This window comes from Urocampus carinirostris, chromosome 13 (assembly GCF_059441175.1).
Source record: "Urocampus carinirostris isolate Australia breed hairy pipefish chromosome 13, RoL_Ucar_1.0, whole genome shotgun sequence".
NCBI classification, from domain to species: domain Eukaryota; kingdom Metazoa; phylum Chordata; class Actinopteri; order Syngnathiformes; family Syngnathidae; genus Urocampus; species Urocampus carinirostris.
The window spans coordinates 14,563,939-14,583,133 of record NC_142361.1 but is presented as its reverse complement, the minus strand read 5'-3'; the positions used below and the strand labels follow the sequence as shown (position 1 = coordinate 14,583,133).

The following is a 19,195-nucleotide window of genomic DNA, read 5'->3' as shown; positions in this document are numbered from 1 at the left end:
TAACTTGAAAACTGTGTCATATGCTTTTCTTTTTGCGTTCTCCATGATTGCGGTCAGTTAATGCTAATTACATTCATGTAAAAAGTGTGTTACTGTTTGTTAGACTTACTCTGTTGTTTTTTGGCGGTTGCGACCTGAAACTTCCCTCACACCACCTCTCTTACTCTTACCTTTTCCGGTTGAGTGCCTCTTGCTTCAAGAAAAAAAATGCATACATTATCTTCATCCCTGCTTAAACCGCAGGGTCAATATCGATAACAAGAGTGACGGTGTCAAGCTGGGTGCGCATTGTTAAGGCAGAAAAGCAGAATTCATGTCACTTTATACCAGCCAATTGACAGAAAAGGTTGTTCCTAGTTGATAGAAACATCTCAAATCAGCACAAAGTATGTGCAAGAAGCAAGATGGTGACTTTAGTTTTAGTGATCCAAGTCAACTACAAAAAAAATAATTTCTTTTAATTGTGGCTACACACAGATTGTGCGAGACACTTTGTGAAGCCTTTTTGTGTGAGTTTTTGGCCTCGTATATAACGCCGGTCAGAAATGGGGTAAGTAACGGCTAAAATACCTTTTTATGCCAGCGGGTTAAATGGATGAAAAAGATGACCATTTCACACGGCTGGGTGGTTAGCGCGCAGCCTCACGGAGCAGAGGTTCATGGTTCAAGTCCAGCTACCGCAGCCCCTTGTATGGACTTTGCGTGTTCTCCCTGTGCCTGTGTGCCACTCCGGTTTCCTTCCACATTGTAAAAACATACATGTCAGGTTAATTGGTTGGTGCAAATTGACCTTATAGGCGTAAATGAGCAAGTGAGTTGTCTGTCTCTGTGTGCCCTGCGGCTGCCTGGCAACCAGTTCAAGGTGTCCTCTGCCCACTGCCCGAAGACAGCTGGGATGGGCTCCAGCACCCCTCGACCTTACTTAAGATAATTTGTGCAGATAATGGATGGCTGGACTTTCCTTGGCCTGCAGCCACCTTAAACGCATGTAGGTGGGACAACAAATATTTATGGTATTATTATTATTGTTATAAATACTATAATAAACGTTCGAGCTAGCACCATTTGTAGCAAACTTTCAGGCCATAATAGGCATTGGTAGCAACCACTAGCCTTTTCCCAAGCAGTCACTTACTAAGGCATTTGGCATTCAAATAAAGATAAATCAGATTGTCACAAATAACCAAGTAAAAGGCGCACCGCAAATGCGGATTATCCTAACCATGTACCCGGTCCAATCAGTTATTACATACATATTCTATGATTTTTTTTAAAAGGCCTGTTTCCTATTGGAATATCAAAAACATTGTGCTTCATAATATTGTAATTCGTGCACCTGTACACACAGTGGCTGGACAAGTCCTTTCTTTAAATTCATCCATCCATCCATTATCTGCACCGCTTATCCTCAGTAGGGTCGCGGGGGTGCTTGAGCCCATCCCAGCTATCTTCGGGCAGTGGGCAGGGAACACCCTGAACTGATTTCCAGCCAATCGCAGGGCACACAGAGACAGACAACTCACTCGTTCATTCACACTCAGGGACAATTTAGACCGGCCAATTAACCTGACATGCATGTTTTGGTAATGTGGGATGAAACCCACGCAAGCAAGGGGAGAACATGCAAACTCCACACAGAAAGGCTGGTAGCTGGATTTGAACCCATGACCTCAGAACTTTCTTTAGATTGTATTTCTAAAAACGCAACTCAATATACAAATCTTCCCTCGCTCTCTTCAAACTTCTATTTCTACTCCCGTTGTTGTGGGGTCAACAATGCGCACGCGTCCTGTGGCGGTGTTGACCTAGTCTGGTAAGGGGTCCTTAAGTTTTCAGGTATCTAGTTGGCTAAAGGGTTTATATCTTGGGATGTCAGTAAAGATCAATCTTGCTTAATAATCTATCACGGAACTCCATGTCATCTTTTTCCTTGAGACGCACTAAAGGCAAATATTAAATTCAATTCTTTATCAAGCAAGGTGTGTCGCGGATAGTTTCTCTCTCACAGGCTGGCACGAACAGCTTCGAACCGGTTTGCTCGCCGGTCACAAAGCGGCCAGAAAACGAAGGAGGAGGAGGAAGAGGAGAAAGCGCAATACGCTGATGCTGCTCAGCGTCCACTTGCCAGTCACACCTCCTTCGCGCACGTCATCTCGAGCCCGAGATTGTTTTTTGTGTTTTTTTTTACGCCTCTGCGCTACAAAAAGCGCACGCCAGCATCAGAAGCTCAATATTTTCATCCGACGTGCATGGAAAGTTGCTGGCGCGGAGAGCCCGCTCCAGCGCGCATCACCGCTGCAGCCACCGGCAGCTGTTGAGGTGAGTGCCGTGGCCCCTCGCCAGTACAAAAATGGGAATGAGCCACTTGAGCTCTTTTATGGTGGTTTTGTGTTGTTTTGATGCGTTTTGCGAGTAAACCGTAAGAAGACAGGGACTTGGCATTTTGGTTGTAAACAAAGCAGATGGCCGCCGCTGCTGCTGTTGCTTGCTTGCGAATGTAAACAAGATGCCTGTATTTCCCCGATGTAAACAGAACATTTCTAAGCATATCTCTACTAAACCTCTAAATGTGGGTGTGTTGTTTGAGGTGTCCCTAAAAATTTGAAAGTTTACTATTTTCTCTACAAAGGTGGGGTGAATAGTTTCAAGTGTCCTCAAAAATTTGAAAGATAAATATTTTCTCTATCAACTATATGTGAACAATGCTCAACTGAGCTCAAAGAGCCCTTATGCTTTATTTTCCACTGCGCCGATGTGATTTTACCTTTCTTTTATGAGAGCTGTTCGGGACGAAATACATTAGATTCGAAGAACAGGGGGTGGGATGGGTGCCGGAGATTGACATCATGCTCCTCAGGTTGTTGTGTTTCTATTTGTCAGGGAAGCATGCGAATGGTGAATGTAAGAAAATGGCTGCTTCTCGTAAAGTCCAAACGCCAATCCAAACCCCCAAAAGATAAAAAAAAGGAGAGTTTATTCGAGCGCGTCTAAGAAATGCACACACTTCAATGGGCATTATGACTAAACTGACTGAGGCTGTGATCATGACATTAAGCCTGGGAATGGCGACAGAGAGCAACAAAGTTCTAAATTCCAAACAGCTCTTTTATTTTAAAACACTATCCCCTTGCTTGAAAATCAATTTCCAATTTTCTTTCGGGTTACATTTTCTCTTCAGGCTTGTTGCAGCAAACATTCTGTCCTCTTTTTAAAAAAATACAACGTTACAATGAATTCAAAATCAACAACTTTGATAAACAAATGAGAAAACTAAAAGGAAAAAGGGCTGTTGAGAAAAAGATGGAGCTTGAAAAGTGGCAAACTAATACTTGAAATGAGAAAAATGAATCATCCAGTAGTACAAAGTATTTTTTATGTATTACTTACTAGCTTTTTTTAAAAACTAAGAATATAAAAATTGTAATCAGAAAAACTGTGTGCAAGGATTTTACTTTTTCTGATGTATTATTGTTATTTTCACAGTGCAATCTTAAACAGCTTGATAGAATGATATTAGTTATCAAATATATGTTCTTTTACTACCTCAAGAGCAATCAGCTGTCACCTACCTCAATGAATATTAGATCGATGGAAGAAAACAAAGATACTTCACACCTTGGGACAATTTGGACCGGCCAATTAACCTGAAATTTATGTTTTTGGAATGTGGGAGGAAACCGGAGTGCCCGGAGGAAACCCACACAGGCACATGGGGAACATGCAAACTCCACACGGGGAGGTTGCAGTAGCTGGACTTCAACCCTGAATATCTGCGCCGTGGGGCCTCAAGATTACACAAAATACTCTAACACTTGCTTTAAATTCCTACTTGGGAGATGGCTGGTTAGCACGTAACCTCATAGTACTTGACGTTTTGCCTTCAATTCCAGCTACCAGCCCCCCTGCATGATCTCCGGGGACTTGGGTTTCCTCCCGCATGACAAAAACACACATGGCAGATTGATTGGTGACTCTAAAAGTTGTCATTAGAAATGAGTGTGTGATTGCATGATTTTCTATATCTATGTGCCCTATTATTGGCTCAATACCAATCCAGGGTGTGTCCTGTCCATTCGCCAAAGTCAGCTGAGATGGGCTTCAGTGCCTATGCTACCCATGAGAAATATAAATAAAATAAAAATTGAAAGCAGAATCGGTCTGACACACATCCAAGAGCCTTTTCCCCAAAAGTAATAATTTATAGTTGTATTCCTTCTCCCCTCCACAGAAAAAAAGCCTTTCTTTCCTTCACGGCCGGGCTCGGGCGACATGGCTTCAGATGCTCCAGATGGTGGCTGGGGATGGGCCATCGTGGGGGCCTCCTTCCTGGCGCAGTTACTAGCCTACGGGTCTCCGCAGTCAGTGGGCGTCCTCTACCCAGAGTGGCTCAATGCCTTCCAGGAGGGCAAGGGCTTGACAGCCTGGGTGGGCTCCTTTGTGGCCGGAGTGGGCCTCATCGCCAGTGAGTACTAGCACATTCTGTTTCTTTTTGCATCTTCCCTTCGATTAACACTCTGTATTGTTTTGGATTATTTAATTCATATATATTCAAGCAAAACAACAGTAGCAAATCATTGTTTTTTGTATTTACCTGAACACATCATTTGTCTATTTGTTTATAAAGGGACCAGTTCATCCAATTGGCTTGGAAACACTCAAAATACATATATTTATTTACAAATCCAAACGTAAAAACAATAGCTTAGTAACCAACATCTCCCTTTTCAAGAACTTAATTTGATCATTTGCATTGAAAATTGAATGCAGTATGGTTTCTTTAGAAGTGTTTATTGCATAAACTGTAATATTTCGATAAATAAAATTTATTTTTAAAAAGGGAGGTACAGATCAATTCAGCCAGCTATTTAATGTTGGCCATGTTCCCAATGAAAAATACTCTTTATAGAGGTAACCAAAGGGACATGGCTTAAGAAATCCAGGTGAGTGCAATTGTATTCCCGTAACTGTCATTGACTCAAACAACAAAAGAATGGTTTGTTGCCTCCAATGTTGTCTGGTTGATAAATGGTCGTCGGCAAATACAGGTGCAGTTAGTGAGTTATTTTGCGAGTGACGCTTAGCTTTGGCGACATCTACTGGACATATTTAAAATTATAGGGTATTGTCTGACTTGATCAGGCTTACTTTTCTTACGTGCTTCCCTTAGCTTTGTCTCGCAGGCCGGTGTACTACTGTTGGCGGCCTGACTTTTTTATTACACACTCAGCAGACCGTCATTTGTTTTTTTATATTTCTCACAGATAGTGACTTGTTGGTAATAGGAATGAGAGGAGAGGGGTTGTGAAAGGAGAGTGGGATGTTTGGACGCGTTCCAAGGGGAGGCAGGGCACCTGTATGATGCGGCAGTGGTAAACCAGTGAAAGCTGTCGGGCCCTCCTGTTTTTTCAGTGCTATGCTTTATCCTTCAGCCTGCTTTGTAATAAAATGGAGCACATTATTTAATCAAACGTTTATTTTTCAGTTTCAAAAGAATTCAGGTTACTTATAAAAGCCTTAAACATACTTATATAAACCTTAAACATACAAAATATATCACTGAATCAACTTACAAACAAATTCAACTCGTTCGTAAGTAGGGCAGTGTCTGTATAGCTTGGTTAATTATTGGAGGATGGGTTAAATAGACTCAGTCCATCACGAAAAGAAAAAGAAAATACTGGAAGATCACGATGACCCAGTACTGGTGAGCTATTTTCAGAACCTGTATGCGGGCTACTCAGCTTTTTTCGGGGGGCGACCTGTTGCCCTGTTGAACAGAAGAGTGTGTTGTGTCACCCTGACCCGAGTGACATGGCCGCTTTCTTGTGTCCCGTTTCATCTGAAGAGACGAAAGCATGACCAACTTGGGTGCCGAGGTGCTTAACTTGTTCAGGTGTTTGGGTATTTGGGTTGTCCATGGTCAAATGTTTTGTGTTTTTTGCTGCTTTTTCTCTTTGTTTTTTTTGTATGTGTTTGTATTGCTGTCGGTCACCACTGGAGGGATATGACCAGGGTAGATAGATAGAATAGATAGAATAGTGGCTGATCAACCTCTCATGTTTCACAACTTAATGGATTTAAATTGTCCATTGAGTTTTGCATTCTTATTGGCTGAAATTTCTTCTCACTCCCGGAGGTACTGCGATTATTTGTAAAAAACAGTTAAAAAGAAACGTTCATACTATACTTTTATTCGTTAAACAAATGCTTGAGCCTTTAAAAAGTGTTTGATATTTGGTTTCTGTGTATAACAGTGTATTTAATTTTATCATAAAGACATGTCCCCATCCCTGACGAGATATGTTTTGATGTTTTTGGCACCTTCATCTGCTGTGTCGAGAGTGATTGCTCTAAATTATTATATTTGTGCTCAGGATCCATCACCTGAATTAGCTTAAAATAAAGTCTCATTTTGGTCTAAGGGCGCAATTGCTCAAAACTAATTTTGCCTTTCATTGATAGTGGTACTGATTGACCAAACTGTAAGAAAACTTCACACAAAAATAATGCAACGTAGTCTGATTTAAAAAAAAACTTTATCTACAAGGCAATTAAATCAATTAAAAAAACAAAGAAACATTGTGACAAGAGAACTCACGCACACTTCTACTCAACAGTAAAAATTCTGAGGTGATAGAAAGTACTGATCTATAAGCCCGATGTTAAGATAATCAATTCATGTGAATGATCAGGGATTACTTTATATCCTTTCAGAATGAAATATATGCCCAAAAGCACCAAAAACAGTTTTTGCGAATTTATTTTCTCGTGTTACCTTTATCAGATGAAGCATAACGGGAGGGAGGAAGAGATTGCCACAAGCCAAGCTTTGTCCCCATTTGTCCTGGGACAAAGGCCAGCCAGGGCCTTTTAGCTCAGCAGGCCGCCTTCAGGCTGTTGTCCCAGGAGAAAGAGGCATTTGCGCCTGCCTTTTGAATGTGATGTCATCAGTCACCGGATAAATGACACTTTTCGAAATAACGTTTTTCAATTGATTGTTTAATAATAGGCGAATTTCACGCCACAAAAGACAAAATAACTTTATAGCTTTAATTATGATTACATACATGGGCAAATAATTAATGTTTTGACTACAAAAAAAAACACTTTGGGGGTTAAAATCTTTATTGTACAGCAGGAGAGTCCGGTCACTTTCTGCAAATGAAGGAAATGTCTTTGTCTGTGAGCATTAGTGTAGTGTGCCCTTGTGTGCACTTTACGAAACAAGGAAAAGGAAAGGTTTTGTCAACAACTTGTGAGTCTTGCTAGGTTATTGTGTTGGCAGAGTTGGGGAAACATTTACTTGGGGCAATGGATTCCATCAACAGCTGACATGCGCGATCATGCCTCCACCAAGCCCACCAACCGACAGTGTTTCCAATTCACTCTGACAAAGCAGGTACAAGAGCAGGCCTTAAAATGTTCATAGCAAGCCACAGGTGTTTTCTGCACCAGAGCATAAGGGGAGACAATCAGACGTCACTTTGACAAGCACTTAGCTCTACCCCTGAGCTGCGGCGATCGATTTCAGCTAGAAAGGCAAACAAGCACAAGTGGGAAAATTACTTTCTAACCACGAAAGCGTGAGGGAAAAGCAGTAGGATTAATTTAAGAAACGCACTTGCAAATTAATTTTTGCATGACTCAATAAAAATATATACATCCATGTAGGACATAAAACAAATTGACAGTGTAATGCAAATTGAGGAAATTGTATCATATGGTCTTAAAAACGTTCTGAAATGAATACATCTGCCATCAATCCGTTCCAGGCTCAGCATTGTAGTGCATTGTAAATGTATACAAAATTAAAGCTGATTCAATATGTGTAACCCATTATATTGTATCCATCCATCCATTATTTGCACCGCTTATCCTCAGTAGGGTCGCAGGGGTGCTGGAGCCCATCCCAGCTATCTTCAGGCAGTGGGCAGGGGATACCCATAACTGGTTGCCAGCCTGTCGCAGGGCACACAGAGACAGACAACTCACTCACGCATTCACAACGGGGGCCAATTTGGACCGGCCAATTTGGATAAATAAAAATGGATTTTCCAAATTTCAATCAAAAGCCTTCCTGGTCGTTGCCGTGGCCATAAAGACAAAATCCATAAAATGTTTTTACAACATTGGCAGTGAATGATTTAAGCACCAGCCGTTTCAGGTCAGGTCGTATACCCTCGTGACTTGGCTGCAGCACACAGCTGCACCTCAAGGCCAAGATCTTTTGTTCAAAGTGGGCATTTTTCTTTGTGGTCCTGTCAGCTCTTCTAAAACCTTGCTAATGATACTGCATTTCTCTCTGCAGGCCCAGTTTGCAGCGCCTGTGTGGACAACTTTGGGGCTCGGCCTGTCACCATTTTCAGTGGCGTCATGGTGGCCGGTGGCTTGATGCTCAGCGCCTTTGCTCCCAATGTCCAGTTCCTTATCTTCTCCTACGGCATTGTAGTGGGTAAGATAAAGTTTGGGAATGCGTTTGATGTCTAGGTGCACACATGAGCGGCCTAAGCCTCTTACACCTTATGCAATGCACGCTAATATGATGATTAGAAAGCACAGCGATGATGTAACACAGGACTTGATCGCAACTAATGAATGTGCATGGTTAGCATGGTGATAAAAGATATGCGCTCTGCAAGCATTTGTTTGACACAACATCAGGGAGTAGAAAGGAACTAATGGCTTTATAGTCAGGTCCCTGTGCGACTTTTTATTAGCCTTTGCCAGCTGTTATCTCGCATGACACAGAGCATACATAACACTCCAGTCAGCGGCAAGCCGCAAGTGGTGGCCCGGAGTGGACGTTGTGGATATTTTAAGACTGTTCAACATTTTCACAGATGCCTCTTCATACACGTGCAGCATATTTTGGGATCGCTGTTTGTGTCGCGTGATCTATGAGAGGCAATGCTTGGCTTGCATGGATTTCATATATGACACAGATCATATCATACGTACCCTCGAGTTCCTTTACAACCTTCACTGTTGGTTAACTCATTGGTGCCTTGTGTGGCTGGATTTAGAAAATAAAAAGTTCAAAGCAATAATGAATATAGATATCAAACCCGAATGAAGTCAAGTCAAGTCATGTTTATTTGTATAGCCCTTAATCACAAAGAGTCTCAAAGGGCTGCACAGACCACAGATGAATCCAAACCACAGACTATTATTACACCATCCCCTAATCTAAAACCTACATGAGGGCAAGGAAAAACTCAAAAACCTCAACATGAGCAAAATGAAGAAACCTTGAGAAGGGACCGCAAATGAGGTAATCCCCCTTCCAGGATGACCAGGCTGCAATGGATGTTGCAAAAACAAATGATACACAGATATTGTCAACATAAAATACAGGATATTCATATGCTATGGAATAGAATGGTGTTTTAATCTAGATTTAACCAGTTCCACTGAGGTTGCAGATCGAATCTCAGGGGGAAGAGGATTCCACAGCACTGGGGCCCGAATGGAGAACGCTCTCAAAAGTCAATTTTTTACCAGTTATTTTTTTTCCACCGAAATTATTTTTACATAAGTCTCCTCCCACATATTGTGTACAATGTACATCATTTCAAGTTCAACATATTCCCCAAAAATGATTTTTTCCCATTCCAAATTCCACGTTCAACCGAAAAATACCCATTCATTTTCGTTGAGGGCTTTGCTATAAAGGATTTGCAGAATGCCTTTGCAACCAGTGAAATTTTTGGTATATTGTGCGTCCTATTTTGGTTTTGGCGTCAGGTGTGGGAGCACGTTTTGGAAGAATCTGGCATGGCGCCAATGGCATCATGTATAAAAAGTGTTTGATTATTTTCACGTCAGGTCGCCAAATTCCTCAAGTGCGCGGTGGACAGGAGAAAATGGCCAGATGCCCTTTTCCACAATGCATACAGTGTAAATACAAAAAATAAAAATCATGTTAAGGTCTGAGAACATGAATAACACTTTTCCAGAGAAGAAATTAGTTGATTTTTTTAACCGACATTATTCATATGATACATGATAAGAGCAAAACCGGAGATTTAACGGTGCTTTATTCAATATTTACTACCTATTCACAATATTTAAAATGTTTCACCCACAAGCCCAGTCCAAAATGAAACAGCTGTGAAAGTTATCCATCAAAAATGCCACCTTTCTCTTTGCATACCATCGTAGTAATTGCCAGTTTACTTTAAACTTTGAGGAAGTATGACAAGCAAATGCAAAATCAATTTTGTCTGATCCCACGGAGACCACCAAGGAACAACAGAATAAGACAACTTCGCACATTTGTGTTGCATTTTGGCGCTATTCTCCGCAGTGCGGTTGCTCTGACGCTCTTGTCTAGAAATATGGGACTCACATTTTGCGCAGTGCGGCCCTCATTTGCGGTGCAGGAATAAATATGTGCTCGTCTTTATAATAACTATCTGACTCTGTGGTAGTCTCTATTTTGAATGGTCACGTGATCCAAAACAACCATGCAACTGAAACGGCTTCACGTGTGCTTCATGTGTGCGGGGGCAAAGCATTGTTGGCATTCTGCAACCAAAGGCGTTGACGCCAAAGTCCCCGTGTGGTTGGCACCAGTTGCTCATGTCAGTTCAACCGAAACTTAGTAATTCTTTAGAATGTTTTGCCATAACATAATCCAAATCAGTCGAATAATTTGTACCTCGTTTGTAATAAAATCCTAAATAAAATAATTTAAAAAATAATAATAATTAAAACCCAATCGACTAATTTTTACATTTATGCATGTCCTTCTGTATTACCCATTCCATAAAAACATCACCTCCAATTTTAAAGGACAGGAAGTTATTTGGATATTTTCCACCCAAAAAATTGGGGTTTGTCATTTAAAAGTATCAAATAAATTAACATTGTAAATACTTTTACTTTGCAAAAAATAAATCACATTGTTCACTACAAAAATCATCTCCCAAATTGTTTTTGAATATAAACAAGGAAACAAATGGAATAAGAGTAGGCTTACAAGTTTTGGCTCCATCATATTCCCTTTGAACACATGTTTCATATTATTGTATTGTTAAGCTGTTTTCTTGTGAGCACACATTTTGTTGTTTCCCTTTATAAATTAGTGTTTGATGTTTTTTATTCGAGCGCAGCCACCAACAAAAATTTCAACAGAACAAAAGAATACATTCATTCTTAATGATACATTCTGGGGGAAAAAAATTCCCATTCCTATTTAAAATATGCTAGTCCAGCTCATTCGTGAGTCCTTGGGAATACGTTAATAAGACTACAAAAAATCCTTCCTCATCTTTCTAAATCTTTCTACTTCCCTCCGAATTCATATGTACTCTCATCCCTCACACAAATGGGAAATGTCTATTTTTCATTTTGCATTTTCATGTTTCCCTGACAGAAAATGTCTTCTTCTACCTTTCTCCCAGGTCTGGGTTGCGGCCTGGTCTACGCGGCCACCTTGACAATCACCTGTCAGTATTTTGACAAGAGACGCGGCTTTGCCCTTGGCATCGTGACTACAGGTACTGCAGCCTCCTCCCTTCTTTCTGCTTTTGTGTGTGTGTCACTCCTTGACAACTGTAGATGAATTAATTAATGGTATGCATTGAAGCACGGGCACTTTGCCCTGGAAAGTCTTGAGGATTGTGCCAGAAACAAGTCAGAACATTCTGCGAGGGCTCTGATAAAGATTCTCTAAATGCTTCTCTGGATACAGTAACCCCATGCAGGTTAAGTTTAGAGTGAAGTGTTTATTATGGTCTGGATGAGTTATCTCAAGACACGGTCACCTTGCATTGGCCAGACACCCAAAATATGGACAGTTGCCGAAGGGGTAGAACTTACTGCTTCAAACAAACTTATAGTCAGCAGACCGGTGACACCACCTAAGCTATTTGTTTACTTCATGGATAAAGTCCAGGTTCACACCCAATAGAAGCATGGTGTCACCTAGGGACAATTTGGACCGGCTAATTCACCTGACATGCATGTTTTTGGAATGTGGAGGAAAAACCCAGGCAAGCACGGGGAGAACATGCAAACTCCACACAAGAGGTTCGATCTCATGACCTCAGAACTGTCCCGCACACGCGCTAACCACTGCGCCGCCGTGCTGCCCAGTCTTGAAACAGTTTACTCCAAATACAATCCTACATTGTATGGTTATGAAAATCAATGTCGCTGCTGTGCAAGACAAAGCAAATCCAGAGGGCCCACCTTTCCACATTGTGATCCATACTACAGCATGCAATCTTCCCACTCGTTCCTAATTGTCCTTGCTTTTCGTACGATAATTTATCGATGTGTTCGGTAGCAATGTATTCATTCTTCATTTTTGGGATCTGTCCACATTTAGTCACTTTAATTTAAAAAAATTTGCCAGTTCAATAATAGACTCACAAATTCTCCGTTTGATGTAAACTGAAAATGCCTGGCAACCAGTATGGGGGGTGTTACAAGTCTTCTCCCCAAATCTACTAGTATAGACTCCAGCTTACCGGAAAGAGGACAAATGTGAACCGACAAGGCACACTTTTTTCATTATTTTCTTTTAAGGCCGACCGATCTTTGCAAATGATTAAAATGAATAACCAATTAATACTCGTTTTGCCTGAATTGAAAGGATGAAGGTATTCTTATACTTTTTTTTAATCACTGTATCTCAGGAGGTAATATAAGTTATACATTTGTTCAATAATTTTGCTGTAATTTTGGATTTGACTTGATTTCAACCAGTTTTACTTTATTCTTATCTCCTACTCTCTTAGATACAACAACAATACTATATTTTCTGGACTATAAGGCGCACCAGATTATAAGACGCCCCATTAAAAAAACCATTTGTCAATTATAGTTCATAAATAAATGGTGCGTCAGTAGTTCAGGAGGTCGCAGGTTCGAATCCCGCATTCTCCAAGTTAAATGTCGAAGTGTCCTTGGGCAAGACACTGAACGCTCTCATGCCCCCGATAGACAGGTACGACGCGCCTTGAATGGGAGCCTCTAGCTATCTTTGTGTGAGTGTGTTGATGGGTGAAGTATGATGTACTTAGTTAAGAGCTTTGGAGGTCTTCAGTTACAAATTTAACGCTATACACAAATGCAAACCATTACTCTGTCGGCACGTACTGTTGTATATTAGTTTCTTGGCTGAACACGAGAAGAAAGCAAATATACTGAACAATGGCATGTTATTTTGGAAAGATTAAATTGGGTAATTTCCTACTAGTGTACACTGGTTGAAAAACACAGTTAGATTAGACAGATTAATGAACTTGTCTTTCGATGTCTCTCATCCAGGGACCAGCGTCGGAGCCTTCATCTATGCCACAGCACAAAACGAGCTCATTGTGTTGTATGGCCTGGACGGCTGCCTCCTGATCATCGGGGCACTGGCCCTCAATCTCATGGCCTGCGCTGGATTCATGAGGCCCCTCAACATGCCGGGCTACTACCTCAAGCAGAAAGCGGCCCTGGAACGTAGCACTGAGGAGCGGCTCTTCGAAAAGCCACCCTCGGATGACCTGAAGACGGCGCCAGGTTCAGTTCAAGACAAAGGTCTGATGGTTAAAGAACTTCTCATCAGCATGGACAGCATGGATGTAAGCAGCCCAGCGGAGAAGAAAAAGAGCGGCTTAATGGCCCAGCTCTGTATCATGAAACTCATCAAAAAGAAAAGACTGGCTTACTTGAAGTATGTGAACTCCACGTATGAGATCCTGCAGGACCAAGCAATGGTGGCCTTCTGCATCGGTGTTTTCTTGTTTTGCCTGGGTGCATTTCCCCCTGTACTGTTGATTGAGGACGTAGCACAGAGCCAAGGACTGACCGAAGAAGTCGGCGTCATTCCTTTAGTTTCCATTGGAGCCATCGCTACATGCGTGGGAAAATTGGTGCTGGGTATCCTGGTGGACATCAGGTGGATCAATAGTATCCATTTGTATGCCTTCACCATGTTTGCAGGAGGTGTGGCGCTTCTGCTCATCCCTGTCACCAAAAGTTACTTGGGGCTGCAGATTCTCTCTTGCGTCTTAGGATTCTTCTCTGGAAACTGGTCCATCACTTCCTACATTACCACTAGAATTGTTGGCTTGGATAGACTTACGCAAGCCCACGGCATAGTCATGTTCTTTGGAGGATTTGGGATCATGCTGGGACCACCTGTTGTTGGTGAGTAGCGTTTGTGGAAAACTCAACAATCAATGTGAAAACTGGCAAAATTCCACACAAAGTTGCAAAAATGTTTTCACATCGGACAAAGTCACAATATTTTTTGTAACTGGAAAAATTACTCAACATGTGGGTTGAATGTAGCAGAACTATCTAAGAACTGCTTTGACTCAACAAACCCTCTGTTGAATAATTTGAGCTTTTGCAAAATAAACCATACCTCCTAACACCACCGCTTTACTACAGCTCTGGAGTAGCTATGGACAGATTATGGACAGGTTTTGGTGTTATGAGAAAGATTTCCTGAAAAATTATAAACTTTGCCCTCTTTGCAAAGCAGAAAGCAAAATTAGACTTGGGCCCCCCTACTACTTGGTAATTTTCATACATACTAGAACTCATTCCATGTTCTACTTCAGGGGTGGGCAACTATTGAGTCAGGGGCCGCACGTGACATGTAATCCTTGACTAGTTTCTTCAAATTGGTTTTGAAACGACCTGGTGGTCACCACTATCATAACTAAATAGTATATTGTGTCCCTGTTTTAAGCACTGCATTTTGTTATTTACTTTGGAAGCATGACTGTCAGTTTTTTGTTGTTGTTGGTTTTTTCTTAGTATTTCTGTAGTCAGTTCTGTAGTTTTTTTGTAGTGTTACTGCAGTTTTATTTTTGTAGTGTTTTAAGCAATTTTGAAGTAATTTGTATGTAGTTTTACCATGATAGTATTTTTTTAGTATTCCTGGTGTACTTTTGTTAAATTTCTAAAGCAGATTTTTGTCGTATATCTGTAGTATTTTCAAAGTATTGTTGTATTGTTACAGTAGTTTTATGATTATAGTATCTTTGTAGTATTACTGTAGTTTTTCTTTGTACTATCTCTGTTGTATTTTGTAGTATTTCCATATAATAACGTTTGTTGTATATTTGTAGTATTTCTGTAGTATTTTTGTAGTTTGTAGTATATTTCTGATATTTTCATAGCAGAATTTTTGTAGTGTCACGATAGTTGTAATTTGCAGTATTTCTGTTGTCAAGTCAAGTCATGTTTATTTGTATAGCCCTGTTGTAAACCGCTTGTAGTAGTATTTTCGTTGTAATATTCTCTAGTAGTGCTTTAATTTTATAGTATTATGTATTGGTATTTCATTAGTATTTCAGTAGAAGTATAATTGATGTATTTTCAAAGCAGTATTTTAGTAGTAGTTTTGTAGATTTTTTGTAGTATTTCCATAGTAGTATTTTTGTCACATTCCTTTAGTATTTTGTAATATTACTGTGTATGTTGTTTTGCATTTTTGGAGCATATAATTCTGTACTAGTATTTTGTAATATAGTATTGCTGTAGCAGTATTTTGTATTAATTCTATATTTTATTTCCAGAATGAAAGCAAAATATGAAGTCCCTGTTTTCAAGCACTATTTTGATATTTAGTTTTGAAGTTATTGTGTAGTATTTTTGATGTATTTCAAATGAAGTATTTATACAAAGAGACAATGGGGACAATGTTGGCACCAAAAAAAATCTAACCACTCTTGAGGGCTCCCTAGTGGTTGCGGGGCTCTAGGCAGCGCTTAGCTCGCTTATGCCTTGGGCCGGCTCTGAGGGGAAAGACAACCTAAGATGTCGGTGTGCCTTTTCCTGTGATAAATTTGATTGAAAACTGTGCTTTTATTGGACATTTGATTTCAAGTGACTCCTTAAGACCTAATTCTGCAATGTGTAGTGAGACAAGACAACAGAGAACAGATTCATATCTTGCGTGTGCAGAACTGTTTAAAAACTTGACAGGCTTACTACAGGTGACAATCAACCAGGAACTGGTCTTAGTTTACTGAAGGTTGTAAAACTATCCACAATGCGGCCATTTATACCCCTTTTTACCCAAAAAAGATCTGCTTTTAAAAATAAAATAAATAACTGGTTCTGTTTGGGTAAGTGACTGACTGTGTTTCATACCTCTTAGGTTGGTTTTTCGACTGGACACAGTCCTATGACCTGGCCTTCTACTTCAGTGGAGGTCTTGTAATGTTGGGAGCGCTGGTTCTCGCCCTGCTGACACTACCCAGCTGTACCAAGAAACCCACATCCGACAACACCGAACCGGATCTCCAGTACACTATCAACTGCGACAAAGTGGCCTCTGTAGCTTGAACACGAGCATGTCAGTGTAATTTGCCGACACGTGAGTGTGAGCGCGGTTTAGCCTGTTAACTGGAGACAGACCGAATTCAGGCCTTTCCTCTCAAGAGCATGCCTACATTTCTCAGGATCACTCACGCCAAACACGTTATTGCACATTAACTGAAAGTGTGCGCCTGCTAACGGTAGAAAGCTTATTTTACGAGGTGGTTCACAACAATTTTCTGTGTGCTGAAACTTGAAAGCACTGAAAATGCACAAGCAAAACTCTCAATAACGGAGAAGGATGAGCTACTTTGATAAGTCTTGTTTTTGGATGTACATCACAATTACTCCTTATTCATTGGAAAAGCAGCAATGATAGGTCATGCCTGTCAACACATGATGCCTTGTTTGAGCAATACACATGCCTCGCGTTTCATAGATTTTATTATACACCTTTTTTACTTTTTTTTTTAAATAAACACCACTTGTACACAATGTTCCCTCTAATTTTCCACGGGTCTGAGTATTCACACAAAGTCAGTGAGCAACGCTTGAAACAACAGTGAGCAACAGCAATCCTAAGTGTGGCAACTGAGTCATTATCAAACATGCCCAAAACTTGACATCAAGTTACAATTTGCTGAGTTTCCGGCAATGCAAAATCATTTTTCTCTTTTGAATGAATTGACTCATGTACCATTGCAAAGGTTGTACAGCCTAAAAACATCGTTTGTTCTTACAATTCTTTCAAAAAATATGCATTTCTTTTTATTTCCTTTTGTTTGTTTTTCTCACTACTTTTTCATTTTTGGTATTTTTTCTTTTTTGTTCTATTGCCCCATTTCTTTAAGTCGTTTTGTGCATAATTTTACATAATATTTGGTCATGTTGGGATTAAAGGAGCAAAAACAACCTGAAGAGCCGTTTAGGACCCGAAAGAGTTCCTTTTAGTGAGCCGAGCCGAAGAAGCCGGCTCCCGACAAATTCTACTAACTTTACTCAACTTCGTTCTACTTCGACTCGACTTCAAAATACCGCATTTAGGACACGACAGGGGAACCCATGTATTTTTACCTTCATGCACTGTAACTTTGACTTAAGTCGTTTCTTAATTAGTAATTTTGAGCCCTCATTTTTGTGCCCTGGCTAGATTTTCTTGTGCGCTGAAAATGTGCGAGCAGTGCGCAATTGCGCACGCGCGCAGCTTAGAGGGAACACTGCTTGTACACTTTGTTAAGATCCAAAGGAAAACATGTGACAAAAAGATACGAACACTGATTGACCCTGAATTCATTTAACATCATATACATCATCTGAACTCCATGACACTGAATCAACATGTAAACTCTGATTTTTTTTTTATGTATTCCCTGCATAAATATTTTGGCCAGGCTGGTCCTTCATGATACGTTTTTAAAAAGCATATGTCGTGTGTGCGTGTTAGCGTCTGCGTGTAGCACATGTGTGTACATTTGTGCATTGTTTAATATACTTTTGTATTAGCACGAGTTTAAGTCATGTGTACCAGTAAGTTTTATATGCAGCTGACTAGATCAGTTATTCATGTTATAAATTAGAACTGAGGACCCACAATCACATGTAGGATCTGAGATGCACTTTAATGGTATTCAGGAGACCTCTCAGATTAGATCCACTACCTGGTAAAAATAGGGTTTTCCCCTCTCTATCAAAAGAAGGGTTATTTTATGTCTGTGGATGCAGGACAGAGTGCAGTCTAATAAAACTGACACTGAATTTGCCTAGTCAACTATGTCTGTTTTCTTACACTTGTATGCACGGTATGCATCGTATTACGTTATTTTGTATGCATTGTGCCAATAAAGTTTGTTTTGAAGATAATAATAATAATTTCCTTGTATTGTCATTCTGTGTAACAATGTACACAGAACGAAATGTCGATTGCACCTGACCCGTTGTAGCGAGCCGATGCAGCCGCAGCCAACAGAGGGCGCCGCCGACCACTTTTTAAGTCTTAGGAATGACTCGGCCGGGGCGCGAACCACCGACCTCCCAGTCTCAAAGCGGGCGCCTTACCATCTAGGCTACTGAGCTGTATATTTGTGTGCGACTATTTTGTGTTTTGTGCAGAATGCTAGTGGATGCTAGTCAGCCAATGTTTTAATTCCATAGCTGTCACCTTATTTTATGTTTTTGATCATTTGAAATCTTGTAGATAACAATTTATGTACGGAAAAAAATACACCACTACCACTAATTGTCATGAACCGGAACAGGACCAGGACCCAAATGCGTGACGTTACTCACACAAGCCTTTTATTTTACGGGAAATGGGGAGTCATGCACGTTAGGCAGCAGTCTGGCGTGCAATGATAGGAAGCCAGAGGCCGACGAGATTGACACCAATTGCCTGAGCAAATATTGGACAGATGGGGTCGATACCGGACAGGACGGGACAGACAAGATTGATATCAAAACACGATATCAAAAATAAACTGGACAAACTAGACGGGAACGAAACTGGAAACAGATAGACAACGGGAGGGACAGGATTGATATCAAAACAGGATATCAAAATTAAACAGGACAAACTAGACGGAAACGAAAGTGGAAACGGATATTAAACAGGACAAAATAAACGGGAACAACACTGGACAGGAAATACCAACAGGAAACAGGACCGAGTCAAAACCACGTCTTGCGGGGCAGAGGTTCGTTGACGGACTGACAAAAGGTGAGTGAGAGCACTGAGCTTGAATAAAAGGAAAGCCAATCTGTCAACAAGCCGCAGCTGGCGCCCCACGGGCAGGGCCAATTGGGCGCCATGGCAACCGTGACAGTAAGAAGCAACAGCAACATGAATTTTACCTCATTTGGGGAAATAATTATGACGGACGCTGAAATAATTGTCAGTTGTTAATTTTATATATATATTTTTTAT

At 40.7% G+C, this 19,195-nt stretch overlaps 1 protein-coding gene across 1 annotated transcript; it reads left to right on the top strand.

Annotated features, from left to right (window-relative positions):
• Positions 1-2,079: 2,079 nt before the first annotated feature.
• Positions 2,080-17,046, top strand: LOC148353787 (monocarboxylate transporter 9-like). Its single transcript, XM_088351159.1, has 6 exons — positions 2,080-2,319; positions 4,229-4,462; positions 8,309-8,452; positions 11,406-11,501; positions 13,279-14,148; positions 16,115-17,046. Exons 2-6 carry the CDS (start codon positions 4,270-4,272, stop codon positions 16,300-16,302), a joined length of 1,491 nt encoding a protein of 496 aa, XP_088207285.1. The 5' UTR covers positions 2,080-2,319; positions 4,229-4,269; the 3' UTR covers positions 16,303-17,046.
• Positions 17,047-19,195: the final 2,149 nt, after the last annotated feature.

Coding starts and splice junctions, on each gene's coding strand:
- LOC148353787 (XM_088351159.1), top strand. CDS start 4,270: ATGGCTTCAGATGCTCCAGATGGTGGCTGGGGATGGGCCATCGTGGGG. Junction 8,453..11,405: donor CTCCTACGGCATTGTAGTGG/GTAAGATAAAGT, acceptor CCTTTCTCCCAG/GTCTGGGTTGCGGCCTGGTC. Junction 14,149..16,114: donor GCTGGGACCACCTGTTGTTG/GTGAGTAGCGTT, acceptor CATACCTCTTAG/GTTGGTTTTTCGACTGGACA.